At 39.8% G+C, this 22,308-nt stretch overlaps 1 protein-coding gene across 3 annotated transcripts in view; it reads left to right on the forward strand.

The window, feature by feature from the left end:
* Positions 1-22,308, forward strand: part of RAB8B (RAB8B, member RAS oncogene family) — a 67,515-nt gene that overhangs the window by 20,284 nt on the left and 24,923 nt on the right. The window contains exon 1 of one of the 3 annotated variants that reach the window (XM_036241466.1): positions 15,117-15,464. The exons of 1 other annotated variant lie outside the window; for it this stretch is intronic. In XM_036241466.1, coding sequence (XP_036097359.1) covers positions 15,227-15,464 — 238 coding nt within the window. In that variant the 5' untranslated portion in view covers positions 15,117-15,226. Of the gene's footprint in view, positions 1-15,116; positions 15,465-21,535; positions 21,579-22,308 lie in introns of those variants that run through there. One more of the 3 variants, XM_036241479.1, reaches the window with a different exon arrangement.

The following is a 22,308-nucleotide window of genomic DNA, read 5'->3' on the forward strand; positions in this document are numbered from 1 at the left end:
CAGGAAGGGGTTTTCTCCAGAGACTATTTTTTCAGTGACAAGGACCCAGGTCTCCTGTGCTGCTGCGGGAAGAGCGAGGAGAGCACGTGCCTGAATTGACACTGCCGCCTTATGCCCCCCCCCCATCCCATAACCATCAGAAGGTATCCCCAACACTGCCAAGGGGCATCACCTGCCGGGAGGTGACAGAAGATTGTCCGCACCGCCTGACCGCCTGACCATGGCCACCCCGTCTCAGCTGGGCAAACATCACTTGTGCAACGTGGTACGGAGGCTGCAGCATTAGAACAAAACAGCACTATTTCACCTTTTCTCTTTGTTTATTTAAACGTATATTTAGAATTGCACTTTGTCAAAAATCTTCCCTTTTTATTCCCCACTTAACAGGTTTTTACTTTTCAAACGCTGAAACCGATTTCTAGAGCAGGTCATATCCTAAGTGCTCAAGCGTTTAGAAACCCCTCTGGTGCTTGGTTGAACAAGGGAATCACAAGAAAACGAAATGCAAAAACTGAACTTCAGGGGGTAGTTCTGTGCCTTCCAGCATCTGGTACAGCAAATCCTGACGTCAGTAGCAGTTGAATCTGCCACCATCGAAATAAGTTCCTTGCATTTATTCCAAATAATCTTGTTTACTCTAAACTGTTTATGCAAATTGTATAAGGTTTTTTATGCCCAAGCTTGAAAATGATTTCCCAGTAGACAAGAGACACTACCCACCTGAAAATGATGGTATTTATCTACACAAGGAAGATCTTCCTGGAATTCTTTACCTGACTCCATTCTAACACCGCATAGGCCGGAGCAGAGACATGGGTGCCAAAACCCTCTGCAGGGGGAGTTCACCCTTGGTTTACCGGGGGCCCAGGTGCTGCTGGACCCCCTCCTACGTGCAATGCAAATGGGACACCATGTATACACAGTGTGTGTTTGGATTTTGTTTTTGCTTTATTTTTCTCTTGCAGTGATTAAACCTGTATGTATGGAATTAAAAAAAAAAAAGCCATAGAATTCTTGCTATTTTGTTTCTCCGAGGGAGAAAAGGCTATTTCTAACCCAGTTTTCTCCCCAAGCAAATTTAATGGAATACACTGTTCCTAGTTTAGTATATTCCTTTTAAGTTATTTTATTCTCTTTACCACAACCACCTTTTTTTTGGGGGGGGGGTTGGTTGTTTATTTCTGGAAATTTTACTAATTCACACAATTTTAAAGTCTAGGAATCACTGCACTATCCAGAATGAATGGTTCCGTGAACACACCTCATATTTGCCTGTTGATATCCTGCCTTTCCTTTCTGATGCCCCTCAGATGTTACTTTCCTTTAAGATGCCAGGTCAGAGCCTTCTCCTCGCCCCCTCCCCCATCAGAAGATGCTTTCTCTTTCCTCAGTGTCACTTTGACCCCTGCAGGACTTTGGACTTTTGCATGGCGTTTCCCATATCTCCCTGTGTCGAAGGTAGAACCATCTTCCCTCTCCACCTACCCTACTCCCCACTTTCATGATAACTGGTTTTAGGACAGAGGCTTGTTTTATCTTTTGTGTTCTTCACATTGCCAAAGAATGTAGTTGGCACATATTTGGTGCTCAAAAAATTGTCATTGAACTGAAATTCCAGAGTGATACTGATGAAATAATTTGATTAAATGAAGCTCTCATCTTTGAGGGAAGGGGTCCTTTAAAGGTACTTGCTTAGAATTTTTTTTTTTTAATGATTCTGAAATTAGACTTACAGTTGTTTACACAAACATGTTAAGAATGATTGCCCATCTATTTTTTAAAGATAAAATAGTCTTGGACTGCAACTCTAGATATCTCAGTATTGGATGAAGGTCAGCTGTGGTTGAGGTGGTTAAATTGAGAAATTACACTTTTCATTTGACATTTTCCTGTGAAACCTTCGTTGAAAATTGATTTCATTTTGACAGAGGAGGTTCTGAAAGTCTTTCTCCCAGGTGATAGGCTCCAGTTTCTTTGCTTCTGGCCTTCTCTTGAGCTGCAAGCACCCTGTGAACATTGGCCTGATCTAGGTAGTGAGGCTTCCTCCGTGACTATGAGAAAGCCATCTTTGACCTATATAAAGACCCGTCACTTTCCTTCTTTAAAAACAATTTTTGTTTTGTCTTGCTGTTCTGTCTAGCTCTACCTTCTTCCCTCAAATCTTTTTTTTTTAATTAATTAATTTATTCACTTATTTATTTATTTTTTTGGTACGTGCCCTTAGTGGGAACCGAACCCGGGACTCTCTGGTCCGCAGGCCGACGCTCCAACCGCTGAGCCACACTGGCCAGGGCTTCCCTCAAATCTGTTGTTCCTGAGTTTGACTTGTGCAAGAGGAAACCTGGAAGGGAGAAGCATAGTACCACAGATAAACCCTCCTTCAGCGCAGAGGACCTCTGCCTTTGGATTTCTTACCTTTTTTGGTGAATCCATTTTTTAGCTTTTTCTCCCAAAGCACTGAAATCATTTTGGATTTGGGGAAAGGGCAGGTTTCTGACCTGGAAGACACAGCAAGGGGAAGGAAGATGCGGCACCTCTTCTGTCCTGTCCCTTCTAGTGGAAAGGGTGGGGGAGGACGGTGGGTGGTGACAGCGGTGCTGCAGCAGCACCGTGGGCAGCGACCCGGCTGGGCCTTCTTTCTCTAAACTAGGCTGGTTTTGTGTTATGAGTGACTAGAATTTAAATAAAAGATGAGAGATTGAATTGTCTCTTGAAGAGAATGAAAGCTTAACATCACATACAGGCATTTTCTAGCAACATGCTAACAAGACTATGTGGTATGGTTTTAATTAGCTTTGGAAAACCAGGCCTTAACTCAACCTAAGGAAAGTTTTTTTGCCAAGATACCACTGCACAGGGACTCACTGGAGCCTTTGCAATAACAGAATATTAAAAGGAAAAGAGTTTAGGAAAGGATTCTGAAGTTTGTTTGAGATGTGTGTCTTATCTGCAAAAAGTCCAAGTAAAAGTGAATGATCAACTTTGCTTTCATTGGCTTAAGTATTTGCATTAAAATCTCCTATGGCTTCTCTGGCCTAACTTTTCTTTTTTGACAGGGGGAACAAATGGTAGAATATCTGTTGTAGATCAGAAGTATAAAAATTACTGAGATCATGGGGAAATGTTTCACAGATGTTCCTGAAACTATAGCCAAGTTGAGCGAATTCTTGCCCCTTTACGTGTTGGGAGGTTAGGAGAGTGTCGTCTCACTTAGTGGATGTTATAACTGTGCCCTGTTCCAGGCTGTATGCACTCCCTGTATCTCTCATTTGACAGGCTTATTTAACCTGTTATATCTTAACTTGCTGGCCATTTGAACAGAAAAGAATGTGTAAGACTTTAGAGAGGGCCTCAGTTTGAAACTTTCTTTATAAAGCTTCATTATACTATATTGAGCAAATACTTCATTTAAATATATCTTGTTAAAAGTAAAAGTGAGTGTGGTAGAGTTCAAATTAATTCCAGTTACATCCAATTATGGTTTTGGTGGATTTTTTTTTTGCCAACCACCACATTCTCATTAGTCCTGCCTCATCTTTACTGACCAGTACAGCTCATTTACATGAGATGCAAAGGTGAAACGCCCTGCTCCGCTGTTCAACGTCATTCAGAGCTCTGTCTTCCTAGCAGTGTTCTGTGGTCCTGCCTCCTGAGTGGTGTAGTTGGTGTACAAGCATCCTTGGTGCCTAACGAGCCGAGCATGCTGAACTAGTTCGTAGCAAAAACAAACAGCAACTGACAGCCAGGCTGTTGTGGCATAGGTCACCATGTTTATCATTTTTAAACATCCGGGGTTGTGAGATAAAGTTTTTTAAGGGAGGGATTTTACCAGCACATTTTCTGTTTCAGTTCATGTTCAGCTGTGACTCATATTTATTCTAGTCTAACCCCATTTTGTTTGGAAATTTTTGTACTAGAAAATGTCACTTTCAACTGGGGAAGGGAAATTCTGATTGAGGATCAGAAGAGTCAAGATATTGTAGTGATAATTTGGTATCACCTTTAACTCAGGAAAAAATAGAGAATCCTTACAAAGAAACGTGTTGCCAAGTACAAAGTGATTCTTACACACAAACAGGGGAGAGGAAATGTTCTTTGAACTTGACTGTCAGAAGGAAGGTGGGGGATCAGGGAAATTATTATAAAAATTTCACACATGTCGGGGAGATCACCTCTGGACTTCCCCACACGTTTCCCTGATCACTGAAACAGTTCTAGTGAATTGCCTCATGATCGGTATGAAGAGAAAGACACTAGAACTCTTAAACTAGATCTTGAAAGGCCCATCTTCATATATAATCACCCACAGATGTCTTCATGTGATTATGTATTCCCAAAGTGAGGGAATGATAAATGTAAATGAGAATCATGATATAATTTTGCCTTGCTTGCACACTCAGAATATAATTAAAAGCACATGCCACTGTCAGTAGTTAACGATAAGGTTTGTGTTAGTTTTTTGTAAGACTTTGGCAGAAACTAAAGCATGTTTTAGTGTGTGAGTCTTCCCTCTCCCCTCCTCTCTCCCTTCCTTCTTTTTCTTCTCCCCCTCCCCTTTGCAATCAAAAGGTTTTGATTAACCTCTTTTCAAAACTAGGGGCAGTTTCAACCTGTACATAGGTTAATTTTATTTTTTGCTTCATAGCCGGCACCTGAAATTGTAACTAAATTATACTAGATATTTCTTTCTGAATTGTATCTTCAAATAATTATATCTGATGAGAATAAATGTCTTCTAGGCACTGTTTCACCCAAAACAGGTGGATATGTATAGAGGTGTGATGTGCAAGGGAGGCAGAGGTTAGGTTAGGGAGCAGTCATAATAAAATTGGCACTTAGTAAATCATGCTCCTTGCAATAGTGCCAAATGCCCAGACAAGCCACAGTAGTGCCTAAAGTGTGTCTTGGTCACTTAGTCACTCTGCTTATGCTTAAAAGTGTGATATATGCCTCTTTTCAATTCATAGGCTGTGCATTTATGACTACAGATGATGCAGCTTTCATTTTAAAAATAATCATAAGAGCTTAAGTTGTAATATAGACACTAAAAACTAGATATATAAACAAACACACACTTTTTCTCTGGTTAAGGGGAATTTTTACATGAGTTCTTTCCAACTGCTTTTGTTTATGAGTATGGAAACTTAAAATGGGTAAATTTTGTTTCCCAAATAGCTTTCTATATTTTCCATTTATTCCATATGTCATATCTGCTCTCAAGAACAAACGAAAATGTCTTTCTTCTATCTACCAACTTTGTAAAATACAGAAATTTCCAGTGCTTAAAAATTCAAATTGGCCATTCCTTTCAAGGCATTGCAGTGTGAGAGTGGGTCTGACTAATGCAGTTATCCAAGAGCTTAATTTCAGTTCAAAAAAGAGTTCTGCAGTGATGTTGGGTTTCTTGGAAATGGGCGTGCTCAGTTTCGAACAATTTATAAAGCTGCGCCTCTGACAATGCATGTGACCAGGGCGGAATTGCCTGCTTCCAGTTTCAGCCGAAGTTCATTTCTCTTTCCTATGTAACCCTTAAGATGTGAGTTTCTGCTTTTGAGAGTTCACGTTTGTTTTTGTTTTTTTCCTATCTTAAAAACTACATGTAGTGTTGTTGTTTAAGAAAGAAGAAAAACTATCTCTATGGAATACATATATGGCATTTCTATAGTTTTTCTTGTTTATGAAGGTCTTTAAAATTGGTAGGGTATCCGGAACTCTGATGTCCTCATACCTTCCACCTCTTTATCATAGTCAAGTGTCTATAGTCACACAGCAGCCTGACGCCGCCCCCCCCCCCCATTCCAAACCCAGTAGACACCTTCTGTTGTGCTTTGTGACCAAATACTGTGTACGCCCCAAAGTACCAGCTGGAGCCCAGGGATCTGGAGGTTGGAGACTGATGTCTGCATAATTCAGTCCCTGGCCCTTCCTCTCTCATAACCATCCCTGGTCCACTCTCTGATTTTGACTTTTGCCTCCATCTGGACCTCAGTTTCCTCTTGTGTAAAACAGGGGTAATAGCCCCGATGCAGGCTTGTAATGAGAATAGTGATAAGGTTATTAAGTACCTAGCACAGTGCTTGGCACTCAGTGGACTCTTGAGAAATGATAGCTATTTTTATGAACGATAGCCTATCTCATTATAGCTGTCGGCATCATCATCTGTTGGGGCGTGAGGGGTCTCAGGAGAGTATCTTGAGGAATATTATTTGATTCCATTATACAGGGTTATCTAGCCCAATGCTCATTTTGTTTGGCTACATTTTATTCTTTGGTACAATTTGTGCTGTAGCCATTCTGGATTGTTTTAAACAAGAGTCCTTGATTTTGCAGACAAGCATTCTCTCATTTAAGCCTGCACTGGCCAGTGTTGCTCAGTGTTTGGAGTGTCGGCCCCCACACCAAAGGGTCACAGGTTCAATTTCTGGTCAAGGGTGTGTACCTAGGTTGCAGATTTGATCCCTGGCCCCAGTGGGGGTGCATGCAGGAGGCAACCAATCAATATGTCTCTCTCACTCTCTGTTTCCCCCCTCCTTCCCCTCTCTAAAAATCAATGGAGAAAATATCCTCAGGTGAGGATTAACAAAAATGAAATAAAATAAAAAATAAATAAAAGGTATAGTCCCATTTCATTAATTTGAAATAAGGTCAGTTAACAAACCATATTGAACTCTTCTGCCCTTTTGTGATAGGCCTTTTTCTCTGTTGCTTCTTGGCGTTAGGGTGATGGATCAGAACAACTCAAGTGATGGAGGAAGCAGAACCTCTGGTGATATATTGCTCAAAAATTGGGCATGTTGCCCAGGCAGTATATCTGTTATTGGAATTCTCCAATTTCTCCTTTGAGGCTTAGCTCCTTTGCTCCTTTCTGTTACTTTACCCACAAAGCACACACACACGAACGTACTTTTTAATGGCTTCTTAAATTTAACAGATATTAGTTACTTTATGCAAGGCCCTGAGTTGACAGTTTTTTCCTCTTTCTCATTAAAAATTGAAGGTAGAGTGGCCATTCCTTATCAGCAATTGGTTTTTGTTGTTGTTGTTCAGATAGAGTGGGAGGGAGAGAGAGGAAGAGAGAGAGAAACATCGATGTGAAAGGGACACACCAAGTGGCTGCCACCCGCACGACCCAACCAGGGCCGGGGACAAACTACAACCGAGGTGCGTGCCCCTAGAGGGAACCGAACCCGGGTCTCTCTGGACCGCAGGCTGATGCTCTAACCGCTGAACCAAACCGGCCAGGGCAGCAATTGATTTTTTAAAAAGAAAGGAAGATCGCTGGCCTGGTGGCTCAGTTGTTTGGAGTGTCATCCCATACACCAAAAGGTTGCAGGTTCAATTCCTGGTCAGGGCATGTATCTAGGTTACAGGTTTAATCCCTGATCAGGGCGAATACTAGAGGCAACAATTGATGTTTCTCTCACATCAGTGTTTCACTCCCTCTCCTTTCCTCTATCTTAAAAAAAAAAAAAAAAATGAAGAAAGGAAGAAATAGCATGTGACCTTTGGTTGACTTTCAGAAGGTTCTTTAGGCCAATGTTTTTCAGTGTGAGTTGTAACCCATTGGGTAATCAAGACAATTTAGTGTGTCCAGACCAACTTTTTTTTTTTAGTGGAGTGGAAGAGAATAGGCTAGAACCAAAGAAAATAGAAAATAAGTCACATGTACAACAGTAACAGGGAGTAAAGGTCAAGTGCTATTTTTTTAAACTTTTCTTTCAGTTATATAAGTATGTATATATATTTAACATTCTATGATATAAAAAGTGTTTCTTCAATGTGGGTCTAAAAAACTAGAAAACGACTTTTGTGGCTGGATTTGCTGCTGAAGACTTTTTAAAGAATTGATTTTAAACCAGTTCTATGGAGGCTGTACTCATCAGACAAACCTCTTTCTTTTTTCCATGAAAGAAAACCGGGCTAAACTTTTCACTGTCAAGCCCTTGTTGATGGCGATGGTGGGCATTGCTGCCGGTTTGCCTTGCTGTGGCTTTGTTAGGGTCTTTTGGCTAATGAGCTTATTGTCTCTCGCCTTTTTTGGTTTTCTGCTGCTTCTCCCATAGTGGACCCTGGAAGCCCTTCCAGTGGTGGGAACAATGGTGGAAGTTCCCACACAGCAGAGACATTTGCAGCATAGGGTTTTGTGATCGTCGCCAGTGTTTTAAGAAAATTACGGTTTCTGAAGAAAGTAAAACTCTAACATGACATATCCAATTCTTTTTTCTCCCCTTGTGGCAGTACTTATATTAGTCCTCCTCATCTAATTACAGAACTGGTGTTTATTTCATTGTATGTAGATTTTTAAAAATCACAGACTTCTGAACCTGTCTAAATTATATGATTTTAAGGATTAGATTTGAGACAATGGTAACAGAACCTTTTTTAAAAATCCTCATCTAGGATATTTTTCTGTTGATTTTTGTAGATACAGTAGGAGGGAAGGAGGGAGGGAGGGAGGGAGGGAGAGAGAGAGAGAGAGAGAGAGAGAGAGAGAGAGAGAGAGAGAAAGAAACATTGATGTCTCGTGCCAATGCTCCAGCTGCTGAGCCAAACCTGCCAGGGCTTTTGTTATTGTTGTTAATCCTCACCTGAGGGTATTTTTTCCATTGATTTTTATTATTTTTTTTTTAACCTCACCTGAGGACATTTTTGCATTTATCTTCAGATAGTGCAGGAGGGAGAGAGGGAGGAAGAGAGAGAGAGAAAAACACCAATGTGAGAGAGACATATCGACTGGCTGCCACCCGCACGACCCCAACCGGGGCCAGGGACAAACTGCAACCGAGGTACGTGCCCTTAGCGTGAACTGAACCTGGATCTCTCTGGTCCGCAGGCCGATGCTCTAACTGCTGAGCAAAACTGGCCAGGGCTCCATTGATTTTTAGAGAAAGTAGAAAGGGAGGTAGGGAAGGGAGGGGGAGAGAGAGAGAGAAAGAGACATCAATGCAAGAGAGATACATTAATTGATTACCTCTTGCTCTTGTCCTAACTGTGGCCAGGGATCAATCCTGTAACCCAGGTATGTGCCCTTGACCAGGAATCAAACCCAAGACCCTTTGTTCCACAGGCCGACACTCTAACCGCTGAGCTACACCAGCCAGGGCCAGAACCTTTCATTCAATTTCATATCTTTATAAGAAACTACATTGTTGTCTTTTCTCCATTCTAAAATAAAGATATCTACTTTATGTATGCTTAATACTATGTTTTATAATTTGTTCTTTTCTCTAAAATTTAAATATTTTAGTGTTTGTGTGTTTCTTTGTCAGTCATTAAGATACATCGCAGGATCAGTTTGGAGATCTGACTGTATTCAGAAGTAATTAATCAATGTCAGGAAGTGTTTATTGAATGCCTGTGATGTGGTTGGCAGACAGGGGAGAGGTTCCCAAAGTAGTGCTGTAAGTAAAAGATGAGGCTCCTGCTTTTAAAGGGCTTATTTTTCATTCATTCCTTGAAACGTGTATTGAGCACCTACTCAGTCAGTGGAATGCTATGCTAGATTCTCTGCCTAAGTCTAATTGGGAAGGCAAAACTTATATGAAACAAGAATAATTAAATGCTATATCTAATGTTATTTATTATAATTTTGCAGGAATTTAGGGAAGAGAGTAAGCAGGTCGGTTTACTGGAATATCTAGAGGACAGAGGAACTGGAGTTACTGAATACTTAATGGGAAGGATGGAGAATTATTCCAGACAGTGGGGAGATCCTGAAAAATGCTCAGAGTCCTGGCCAGGTTGCTCAGTTGGTTGGAACGTCGTCCCGTGCACCAAAAGGTTGTGGGTTTGATTCTTGGTCAGGGCACATATCTAGGTTGTAGATTTGATCCCTGGTCAGGGTGCTAATGAAAGGCAACTGATCGATGTTTCTCTCTCGTATCTGTTTCAAAAGCTTTCTCTCTCCTTTCCTCTCTAAAAATCAATGAAAACATATCCTTGGGTGATGATTTAAAAAAAAAAAAAAATGTAGGGTTGGATATGTTGGGTGGAGCCATGTATTTTAAGGTGGGTAATTGTAGAGTTCCATAAGCTAAAAAGGTACTCCACATTCTTTGGGTGCTTCCAGTCTATTTTGGGACAAGGGAGGGAGTATAAATAACTAACGAGGCTGAACTGTGAGTACTGTGATGGAAGTATTATAAGCAAAAAGCTTGGAGTCACCATGTCAGTGTCTACCCTTGAGCTATGTTGATACTTCTCTGGCTTAAGGCTTGGCAACATTGCTGACTCAGTGACAGACTTCCTTTTTGGAAGTCCTGGCTCCAGACTTGCCAGCATATGACACTCCCAGTTCACCAGGTCATCCCGTCCTGAACTGCCCAGTTGACTGTGAAGCTAGAAATGGCCAGGGCTGCTTTCCACCTCCAGCTAGATAGACAGGTTCTCAAATGTGCTTCTCCTGCAGGACCAGGGCATACTTGGGGATCCGGACAAGTGCTTGCCCTCTGCCCCAGGCTCACACATTAATGGTGGAAATGTTTTTTCTCAAAGCACTTATTGAAAATAATTAATATTATTTCACATTTGATTCTTTGTTTATCTTATTTTTTCCGTCTGCTTATTTATTCACCTACTTGGTGTTTGTGGCAGTATCTGTCAGCCAGCTTTTGCTGTTACACAGCTGCAAAATCTCAGTGGCTTCTAACAGTAACACTCATTAAATTCGTGCAGCTAAAGCTTACTTGTGTCCTTGGTCAGTTTTCCCTCTGATCCACTCCTCCCTTTCCCCCTGCCCAGACTCCTGGGTCAGGTGGCTGCAGACTGGCTTCAGCCAATCAGGGATATCAGCAGGAGATTGGAGGGGAAGAGAAATGGAGAAACCAGGATATTTCTCCTTCTCCCTTTCTGCTTTAGGTGGCTTCTCTGGGCCTCTAGCTCCCACAGGACAGGCGCTCAGTATTTCCACCATCTTGTCAGGTGACTCTAGGCCTTCAGCTCCAGTAACACCATCTTCTGTTGTCTCTCTTTGGGGTGGTAGTGGCTTCCTGCTGTTGCCAAACCTTTTACTATCTTCTGTTTGACTCTCAGCAACTTCATGACTGTGTAACCAAGTCCCTGTATCAAATTCCTTTTGTTGTAAATTCTTTAAGTGGTTTCTTTTTCCTGATGAGACCCTGACTGATACATTGTTGCAGAAAGGAATTTTTCTTTTGTCTTTTATGTAGTTTTTTCTTATGGTGCAGCCTCAGAAGTGATATGAAACAACCCATTTTATTATCCCACAAAATGTCTCCTAATGAAGCAAGTGATACAGTAAAAAGAACATTGAGTTTGGAGCCCCAATGAGGTCACAGAACAGTCTCTTAGCTAGTCATATTTCAATTTTTTATGAGCATTTATAGTTATTTCTAATATAGTTTCTCATTATAAACTGAGAATTGGAAGATGCAACTATAATTAGAGAAAAATCATTAATCACATATAGGAAGAAATTTAGGTGTATTTAAAAGGTACCTTACACATGCTTAAGAAGTACATTTGAGCACTGATAATACCCTGCATATCCCAAACTTGCCTGTAGAACAAAGAGCATGTTCCATGGTATAGCATAAGTGTCATAACCCATGTCTTATAGGTTAACCCGGGATAGATTTCAGTCATAAGAGCCCTTTGCCCCTTCACCTGAAATTCCTTTATTTGGGGCCTTGCCCTGGGGGAGAGATTTACTTTGGTTCAAAACAGACTTGCAGTGATGGAATCTTCCAGTTTGCAAGATGTCAGGATGATCAGATCTATTTGAGATTAACCTAGAATAAGAATTCTTTTGTTTTCTTTTTTTTTTATCCTCACCCGAGGATATTTTTCCATTTTTTGTTCAGGTAGAGTGGGAGGGAGAGAGAGGAACAGAGAGAGAATGAAACATCAACGTGAAAGGAACACATCGAGTGGCTGCCACCCGCACGACCGACCAGGGCCGGGGACAAACTGCAACCGAGGTACATACCCTTAGTGGGAACCGAACCCGGGTCTCTCCGGACCGCAGGCCGATGCTCTAACTGCTGAGCCAAACCGGCCAGGGCTAGAATAAGAATTCTTTATGGAATGGCTCTACTAAGCATACTCAGAGGGCTCAAAGAACTAATACCTGACATTCAGGTCCACCCAGAGAGGACCCATTCTCCTTTTGTGATCTAGAGATGACCTAGAGCTAGGTTCAGATTTCTGTGCCCTGTTGGAAAGTGGTTCCTCACAAATCCTTTGTAATCTGAGTTAGTACCTCCAGGGAGGATTCTGAAAGGAAATTCCACCGTTCATGCCACTTGAGTCACACAGAATTCTCCTTAGCAAGTATCCCAGCTCAGCCACTTGTTAGCTTGCCATCTTGGATGAGCTGCTTAACCTCTTTGAGCCTCAAGTTCTTTATTGTGAAATGGGATAGTCATGGCTGTTGGCACATAGTAAAGTAAGTACAACATAAATGGTAGCTCTTTAATGGATATTAGTCATGTTCATCATACAGAGGACTTTGTTGGAGGCTGGACTCAAGACTATACCTGAGCTACAGAGGTGTGCTGTATTCGATAGCCTTTGCTAATACAGTAAATCCTTGATTTTTCAGACCTCGATTTAACAGATTTTGGATTTAACAGACACAACTTCTGGTCCATATGTCATATGTGAAAATTAACACCCTGTTAATTAACAAGTTAATTTTTAAATGCTTCTAATAAGATTTGCTTATAATTAAATTAACAGGTTACTTTTTGTTATTAATTCACTGTTATTTTTAACAAATTTTAGCGAATAGGCCATATGTTGGACAAAACACTGTAGTAATGTCGCCTAACATAAATAAATATTAAATATCTACAACTGTAGCCTACATATTTAAATCCAAGTGTCACCACTTGAAAACAATGTTCAGGGAATGATAAGCGTGTGATCACTGCATCATGCATGGTAATTAGTTCTGTTGTCACGTGGTGTGATTGTTTTACTCTTGCAGGTGAATGTTCCCACGTGCGCTAAACTATGCCCCAGCCTTGTGCATTTGTTTACTCATGGTGACTGGTGAATGCACGCATTTACTATTACCTAATTATAGTAATAGGTAAAAAACAAAAAATTACAGTAATACATATAGGAAACTTTTCTGTGAAATTAAACTTTTCATACATACTTAATTTAATACATACATACAAACATGTTGCATAAGTAAAAACAGATAAACTTGTCGATTTTTCAGTATACGCATTTCTCAGCTTTATTATGTAATGGACTTTTGGCTTTAAAGGACACTTCCTTGCCTGAATTAGTTTGTTATATTGCAGTTTTACTGTAATAGCCTAAAAGTGACAGTTTTTAATATGGCCATTCTTTAGAAATACATGAGCTCGTTTTGATTTTCAGCTGGTCATCAAAGCTCTTCGAGCTCAGCGAGAACTTCAGATTTGATTAAGACTATAGTGTGTGTGCTGGAGTGCAGGGAGGGAATGTGAAGGGGATATAGTGAGTACTTTAAAACACAACACAAAAACTCTTAAATCTTAAGCCAAATTGGTTTCTAAACAACAGTGAAAAATTGCTGTTACTATTTTTACCGTTTGTGATAGACAAATGCCACTTGTTTACTCTCAGCCTTTAGGGAGATAATTACATGCTTGCTTGTAGGAATGACAGAATTAAAGCAGGCAGTTGCATATCTTAGAAAATCATGTTTCCTTTTGGTTCATCATCTGTGGTTAGTTCCGGCTCCTGAAGAGATACAAATGTGATGGTAGGATTTTCACATGAAATGTCAGTGACTGCTAGCCTAGGAACTCCCTCAAGCCCATAACTTTCCTTCTTTGCATTCCTCAGTGCCTAGTACAGTGTCAGGTTCATGTTGGGCTCAATATTCCTTGTCAAATTAAATATTAAAATATGTCAACTTAGTTTTCATTAAGTGTGACTACATCTGACTGAGCTTAACCACATTGTATTTCTTGTGGTTGAGAAATCTTTAGCCATATCTTTGTATAGACCCTGTGAAGCCTATCAGTTTCTATTTCTCAGTTTCTGTTCTATAATTTAAAAACGGATTATACTCGCACATAGGCTGAAGAATTGGTTGCAAAGTTAGTACCATAATCAACAAGCATGGACTTCAACCTTAAAGCCTGCAAGGGCTTATTTGAAGTAGATTAAATATCAGTATTTCTGATTGTACAATTTTTTTCTGCTTTCTTCTGTTACTTTCAGAAGTTCATGCAAAGAACAGGAGCCCAGTGGTTGTGATCTCTTCTGTTCCCAAAAGGGCCAGTGACAGTTTCTTTTCTTTTTTTTAAATGTTTCTATTGATTTTTGAGAGAGAGAGAAACATCGATGTGACAGAGAAACATCGATTGGCTGCCTCCTGCACACCCCCTACTGGGGATCGAGCCTGCAACCTGGGCATGTGCCCTGACCAGGAATCAAACCAGGACTTCTCAGTCCATGGGACGATGCTCAATGCACTGAGCCACACTGACCTGGCTACCTGTGACATTTTCTTTCACCATCCTCATTCTGCTGACGGACCATTTGGGGTTAAAAATACACAGTCATTGTGTATCTGAACTTCTTTGCATCACTATCATATACATTTCCTGGCCTAATGACTATGCTGTCCAAACTGGGAACACAACGTTGTGACCACCAGATGTGGAAATCCTGTCCTGGGCTTGCCTGAGGACATGCTTGAAATGACAGTGTGTCTGTAAAATAATCATGTGAGTAGATAATTGTTTTTGCCTTTCATATTAGTAATTGAGGGTTACAGTTAAGATGCTACCAGTATACTTTTGCATCAGTTAAAAAACTGATAACTTTAACATTGTAAAATACTACCTTTTCAATTGCAGAGGTAAAATTTTCAACTTGATGGTCATTTGTTTTGTTTTTTCTCAGCTGTTCATGTAGGGCAATACTCTGGCCCCACCCACCCCTTACATACTTAAGAACCTAGAATTCTCTACCCTCTGTATCCCTGAGTTTACTTTTTAAATTTATATCTACCTGCTGTTTCTTTTTTCTAATTCACATTGTAATATGGGTCCTTATGACTACAAAAATGAGTTAAAAATAGACAGTGCACATTATTCACCAAGGCCACTTTTGCCCTTTGGGTGTGTGGGAATTCACTGTGAGCCTCAGCTGAGCAGCTTCCAAAGTGCAGTGAGCTCACTTTATTAAAGCTTGCACTGTTGCCCTTTCCTGTTTTACAACTGATTAGATTAATTGAATATGATTAATAAATTATAGTATGGCAGACTCAGAATTATCTGTGTTAATTAGGGACGGGGATAGCATGGAAAATGCAATCTGCAGACGAGGCCTTTCCCCAGGGTTTGTTCCTGCAGATGCCACAAAGACATCACGTGAAAGCAAGCTCACATTTCTTTTCCCTTTCTTTGTCTTCCCACATTCTCTTTCAGGTGACAGCAAGGAAACTGGAACTGTAGGAATTAGAGAAAGAGGGACACATTTGTCCGAGCTCTTTGGTAAATAATAGGGGAAGCCTTTAATTAGCACGGGCTCTTTCAGATGGAGTGTGTGAAGTGTTTGTTTGTTGTGCATTTTTATGCTTTTCCCTCATAGAAACAGTATTATACTCAATGGTAAGATTTTCCAAGAGCAGCCCCTCGAAGCTTCTTTCATCCAGAATTTGTAATATAGTTGTAGTAAGTACTATTTCAACTTTAGCATGTGTAATATTTTCTCAAAAATGCAAAAATAATAGAAAAATAGGTGAAAATTTTAAGTTCATAATTTTGAAAATCATCTCACAGTAGCCTTCTTACCCTCATATAACTACTTTACAGTTTCACATGGTGCTGGCTAGATGCACGTTTTCTACATAGTTACATAGTACACTTTATATTTTGCTTTTATAACATTATAACATAAACACTTTCTAAGTTTCTGTGTAATCTTGATGTGACCAAGGATTTTTTTTTTAATAACTTCAAAGTATTCCTTCATGGTGAAAAAGATGCAAGGTCTTCAGTGGCTGCTCCAGCATTGGAAAGTGAGGAGATGTGTGTGTGTGGGGGGGGGGGGTGCATTTTCAAGGAAGTGTGTCTGTACTTACCTAAGTGAAGGCATAGCTCTTGGTCAATCACTCCTAGGTGTTGTGTTGAGGAAATAAGGGTCTCTGCCATCCAGGACCCACGGTCAAGCTAGAGACTTCTAAATAAGTTTTTTGTGTCTTACATGTCTGTCAGTTGGGGCATCTGCCTGATTGATTGTGACTTATTTAAAAAACATTTTGTATTTTTGACTTAGTAAAACTTGCCCGAGAAAGACAGGTGCTAACAGTCATTCAGTGGTACTTAACGTGTTTCCGTAGGATTTGGAAAGAACTATGGGCACACATTTGGCTGTGGGTTCGATTCCCAGTCGGTGCACATATGGGAGGCAACTGATCGATGTTTCTTTCTCTCTCAAATCAATAAACATATCCTCAGCACAGATGTGGATTAAAAAAAAAAAAAAGAACTATGAATCTTGAAAGAAGTAGGTAAAGGGAAATATAAGATAAATAATTTTCCTATCTGAGATTGAGGGCTGGTCAGTAGAAACGATGCAGTTAAGTTTCTTGCTTTAACACCTGAGGCCTCTTCCTTGGTATTGGGAGTGGGTGGGTTGGGACCTTGAATAGTGTATTATACTTTGAAGTTGGTTTTATAAAAACAAGCTGATGAAATGTAATTTGAAATAATTTTTGGTCAATTTTAGATAAATTGTTTTATGTGGCACTGGCTGATTTTCCAAGCCATTAAAGTATCAGGATGGTGTTTTAAAAATGGCCTCTTGCCCTGACTGGTTTTGCTCAGTGGTTAGAGCGTTGGCCCTTGGATCAGAGTCTTGGGTTCGATTCTGGTCAAAGGTTGCGGTTCCATCCTTGGTAAGGATCGTGCGGGAGGCAACAAATCGATATGTCTCTCTCACGTTGATGTTTCTCTCTCTCTGTCTCCCCCTCTCCTGCCCCCACTCTATCTGAAGATAAATGGAAAAATATCCTCAGGTGAGGATTATAAAAAAAATTAAAATAAAACAAAAATGACCTCTTGTCAATATTGTTTAGGTTTTCTTCCTCCCTACCACCCACAAACACTGGGATTTGGATTTAGGGTGAATAATGATTGAATGTGAGGTCCGCTGTAGCATATTTTGACAACCCACTCATTTTATGCTTTGAATACAATTATTACTCATCTTTTGTATATTTGAAGTTTAAAATGGCAATTAGCTAGGGGACAATGGAGACGAGAAAATACAAAGTGTTTGACTCCTTCATTAGTTGGATGGCATCTGTAAGTCCAGCCCCCTTGTAACATTGTATTGTTTTAAAAACCAAGTCAAGGATGCTCTGGACGGTTGGCTCAGCGGTTGGAGCTTTGGCCAGTGGACCGGAGAGTCCCAGGTTTGGTTCCTGCTAAGGGCATGTACCTCGGTTGCAGTTTGTCCCCGGCCCCGGTTGGGGTCGTGTGGGTGGCAGCCACTCGGTGTGTCTCTCTCATCGATGTTTCTCTCTCTCTCTTCCTCCCTCTCTCCCACCCGCTCTATCTAGGGATAAATGCAAAAACGTCCTCTGGTGAGGATAAAAAAAAAAAATTAAAAGCCAAGTCAAGGAAGTAGTTAGGTGGCAGAACCTTTTATCACCCTATAAAGTTAGAAAAACGTCTTAGGTATTTAGAGGTGGATGACTATATTTATGGGAGATGCATAATTGGCTTGTAGAGGTGTTAACTGTATACATGAAGATTATAGAGTGTTGTCAACTTTAGACTTTTGTATTCAGGGAATTGTATTTACAGATCAGAATGATATAATCATTGGTTCAAGTTTTTCATTTTTGATAAGGAAAAACTATAATCTGTGCCATTTTTTGTTAATTTTTTGTCTCATTCTTTTACTTGCATATAGTCCATCTGTTTGTTTTAACCCTCCTCATTAGCAATAGCTTATTATCATTATCCATCTGTCACCCTGGCTGCAGGGAGCTGTAAGTGCTGCTTACTTTTATTATACTTGGTGCATTGATGTTGGTTTTGATCAACAAAAGTCTTTCTTGCTAACTAGATTCTAAGCAATGTGAGTTTGCAGTTATGTTTATTTTATCATCTCTGAACACTTTCCTTTTATCTAGACTAAAGTCACTGGGAGAAGAGGATGGGAAGAGGTGAGGTGGGTGTTGCAGGAGTGCAGGACTAGATGATTCTTCTCTTCAGCCTCCAGTAGTTTGGTACAGACACGCGCCCCACACTAAAAAAGTTGATTTGTATTGACAGGGTGAGGAAATTTACTAAATTTTACATTTTGTATGAATATAAGTTGAAATCTTTCTTAGAGAAGTGATTTGGAAATTTTCCTGGAAAATAATAAAATTGTAGCCAGAGTCTGTTTCAGCCCTAGCTGCTAACTGATATGTTACATTGGTAACAATCTTTTTTGTTTTTTCTCTTTTAAGAACTCATCCTAAAAGAGCAAAATATATATCACTTGTTTTTAGTTAGTTGCACCATATAGTATTGTTACTTAGTTATTATTACTTTTAACTTTTTTTCTTTTTAGCTTTCACTTACCTCCAAATGAATGGAAAATAAGATACATGGTCAATAACTGGAAGGATCTAACAGATCAGTTTCACTACATTTTTGGTGCAACATTACTGGAATGTAGTTGTAATTTTTTCCAATGATAATTCCAGTGATTTGGCAGTATGGTTTTCCTATAGCAGTAGTATGTAAAATCAGGGATTTGCCTTTTTATCTTCATCTTTTGAATAACCCCAATATTCCCTTCACTGTTAACCTAAAGACCTGACCCGGAGTTGTCAAAGTGCAAACAAGGAAATTCCAGGTTTAGGAAAGTGGTAATGACTCATACTGGAGGGTTTGCCTGCTCAAAGCACACTTTCTCAAAAACAATAGGTGCTACAGAGGAGGTGCAACTGGTTCCATTTAGGAGCAGTTTGGTTCTTGAGATGCCCATGAATTAATAATAGGAAAGGGATGGAAATCTCAGAGGCATTCTGAACTTTTATTCTTCAAGACAGTTTAGTTCATAAATTAGGTTCTTTATGAAAAGAGATTTTATTGAAGGTAAAACATCTGTTCTTTGAGAACCTCTAGAATCTACATTTTGACTTCAAGCACATTGCTATTTCCAGATTGCGTAACACTTAAAGCAAGGTTTGCAAAAGAGACTTGTCATGCATTATTTTGGCCATTTTCAAATGGTGAGCTGAATCCTGGATAATCTCTGCTGCTTCTTTACTCAAATTTAAAATTCTCAATCCTTCCTGGGATTGTAGTTGTGTTGTTACATTTTGTTTGCTATTTCTGTTTTTCTCTCTTGATATTTTGGTAGTTCTAGCATTTTAGAAACCTTTTATTTGTGATTCAACACATAGTTATATTTTAGTAGTTTTTAAGTATATAATGATTTGTTATTTTGCCCTTTTATTTCCTGAAAACATTTAAAGAGTTAATTAAATTTGTATACTTAAATCTATAAAGCCCTTGGAGACTCTCAAATATAGACATTACCTAAAACTATTCTTTACTGTCTTTGTATCTGTCATGCATATGTTTATGGCTCAAAAGGAAAAACAGTAAATCCTTCCTGACTTCTAGAATTTGTTTGAGTTTGTTATCTTTTTTTGATGTGGTTAGATTTTACAGGTACAGCTGTCTTATGAAGAATGCCAAGAGTTGAACTTAATTCAGTAACAATTAGGGAATTCTAAGAGTGTCAAGATGTGCAGCTTTTTCAGCAGGAAGTGGTAATCTGTGTCACTGTTGACTTACACCACAGGTGGGGTTTAATTTATCACTTCCTAGTCACCGAATGGAAGAACCAAAGAAATCTGAAGAATTCTAGTCTTCTTTCTATCTCCTGTTTTTAAAAATCAGGTGTCCTTTTAAGAGCAAACTATATTCACAAACCACTTGTTAGTTCACTTAAAAAAAAGCCCTCCCTGTCCTGTCTTGGATTTAACAAAACTAACGTATTTGGCTGCCAGTGATTATTTCAAACTGTTGTTAAAATGTCTTCTAAACTTAATTTTAAAGTGTTCTTCTTTCCAAACTTTAGACTTTCTAATTTTCAAACAAAAATCCAGATTGTATATTTGAATATAAATGAAACAAAAATTAAATGGTTCTAGCCCTGGCTGATTTGGCTCAGCAGTTAGAACGTCAGCCCACAGACCAATGAGTTGTGGGTTCAGTTCCGGCCAAGGGCACTTACCTCAGTTTCGATTCGTCCCTGGCCCTGGAGGCAGCCACTCGATGTGTCCCTTTTAGGTCAATGTTTCTCTCTCTCTCTCTCTCTCTCTCTCTGTCTCTCACCCACTATATCTGAATAAAAATGGGAAAAAAGTCCTTGAGTGAGGATAAAAAAAAAAAAAGGAAAAAAAATCAAATGGTTCTAAATATATCACACAAAATTGGTACTTGGCGAAAATATGCTTTTATGAACTAACAAAATGTGTATTTACAAAAGAGCAATGCCTTGAACTCCTCTCTTTTGATCCAAGTAATATTCTTAACTTTATTTCTACATTTGCATATTTTCTCCAAGCCCTTAATTTATTTGGGGGGAAAAAAAAAGGTGTATTTAAAGCTTCAATCTATGACTCACATCTTTTATTTTAAGAATCTGTTTTTCTGATTAGAAAATTTAGCTGATTGTCCTAAAGTCAGCTACTCTAAAAGTTCGTTAATCTCCATATTGAGTACATAAAAAGCATGAGCAAAATATAGTGTCAACGTTTCAAAACTGGCAGGATCCATGCACATTGTATCTTCATTAACAATAAAATCTGGATAAGGAAGGGAATGTATCATTTCTTAAAGTGGATTTTAATATTTAGGAAACTTTTTATTCTGTTTCTGGGATATTTCTGAAATGTAAATAGACAAACCACATAACCCATATTCAGATAGCCTGGGATCACAGATGTTGTTTCCAAATGTCCATTTGAAACAAAGTACATGTTTTTTAAATTTTTTTTTCCTTTATTGATTTTAGAGAGAGAGGAAATGAGAGAAAGAGAGAGATAGAAATATTAATGAGAGAGAACATTGATTGGCCGCCTCCTGCATGCCCCCCACCGGGGATTGGGCCCACAACCTGGGCATGTGCCCTGAGCAGGAATCGTCTGGCAACCTCTTGGTACATGGGTCGACGCTCAACCACTGAGCCACACCAGCCAGACCAAAGTACATGTTTTAATTGTAAAAGTTGCAGTGTTAACTTTCAGCTTCTTAAAGTGAGTCAAAGGGGATAGATAATCCATGTTTTTTCTTCATCAATGTTAAACCCAGCATTGGAATCTTGCATTGTTGTCATTCACTGGAAGGCTAAATGTCCCAGAAATCTGAATTTTTTTCCGTGGCTCTCTTGACTGCATCCAAATAGGACTTCTAAAATAATTTCAGTGAGAACCAAGTATTTAAAACCTCATTTGAAGTTCCCTGCTTTTCCTGGGCCAGGCAGCAGACTTTCCCACATAAGCTGAGATAGTGCACCCGACAGGAGCGAGAGCTGTGTGTGGTGCACCACCCACCGGGCAAAAATGCATCAAGTCGCAGCTTATGCTGAAGGTCAGGACAACTGGCTGGCCCCAGAGAGTTATCTTAAGGCCAGGAAAAGTCCTCTTCCTACTCTTTCCTATACTCCAGCAATGGTATCCTTTCATTTATTCACAAACCCAAGAGAAACCTCCCTATTCTCTTGAAACAAAAAAGATTATATTATTATTATCTGTTGGCTGACTAATTTGACTTTAATGTAAAATAATTTTGTTAATCTGTTCCCTTTCCATGTTAAATTACATCTAATTTGTGGAATGAAAGGTGACCCAATACTAGTCATTCCAAGTTTCTTTTCCCTTTTACATCTGTTAACTGTGGGGTTGAGTCAAGTTCAAAGTTTCTTTCCTTCTTTTTTCCTTCTGTACTGCTGGTCAAGCCCTCCCTCCAGCTGCCCTCAGCTGCACCCAGGTTTCTGAGAAATATCTGATAAGCTGTCTTTTTGCAAGTGCTGACTTCATGTCCCTCACTCCAGCTCATGCCAGGTCTCTGCCAGCCCTGGTTCCTGTGAGTTGCCTAGACAATGAATGCAGAGGCCTCAAGTATGACTTGACCTTCTCCTCAGAGGGGCAGGGCAGAGCTGCCCCCCACCCCCCTTCTCCAGGCCCTCTTGGAATGAAAAAAATCAGAACTTCTTTGTTCCTCTCCCAGAGTGCCACTCCCAACAGTGACCAAATGTTGCCCTTGGCCCAAGTGGAAGCTCCTATTCCTCCAAGAAGGGAAGGAAATGTTCCTGAACCCC

The sequence above is a fragment of the Molossus molossus genome, unplaced genomic scaffold (assembly GCF_014108415.1).
Source record: "Molossus molossus isolate mMolMol1 unplaced genomic scaffold, mMolMol1.p scaffold_m16_p_1, whole genome shotgun sequence".
NCBI lineage: Eukaryota > Metazoa > Chordata > Mammalia > Chiroptera > Molossidae > Molossus > Molossus molossus.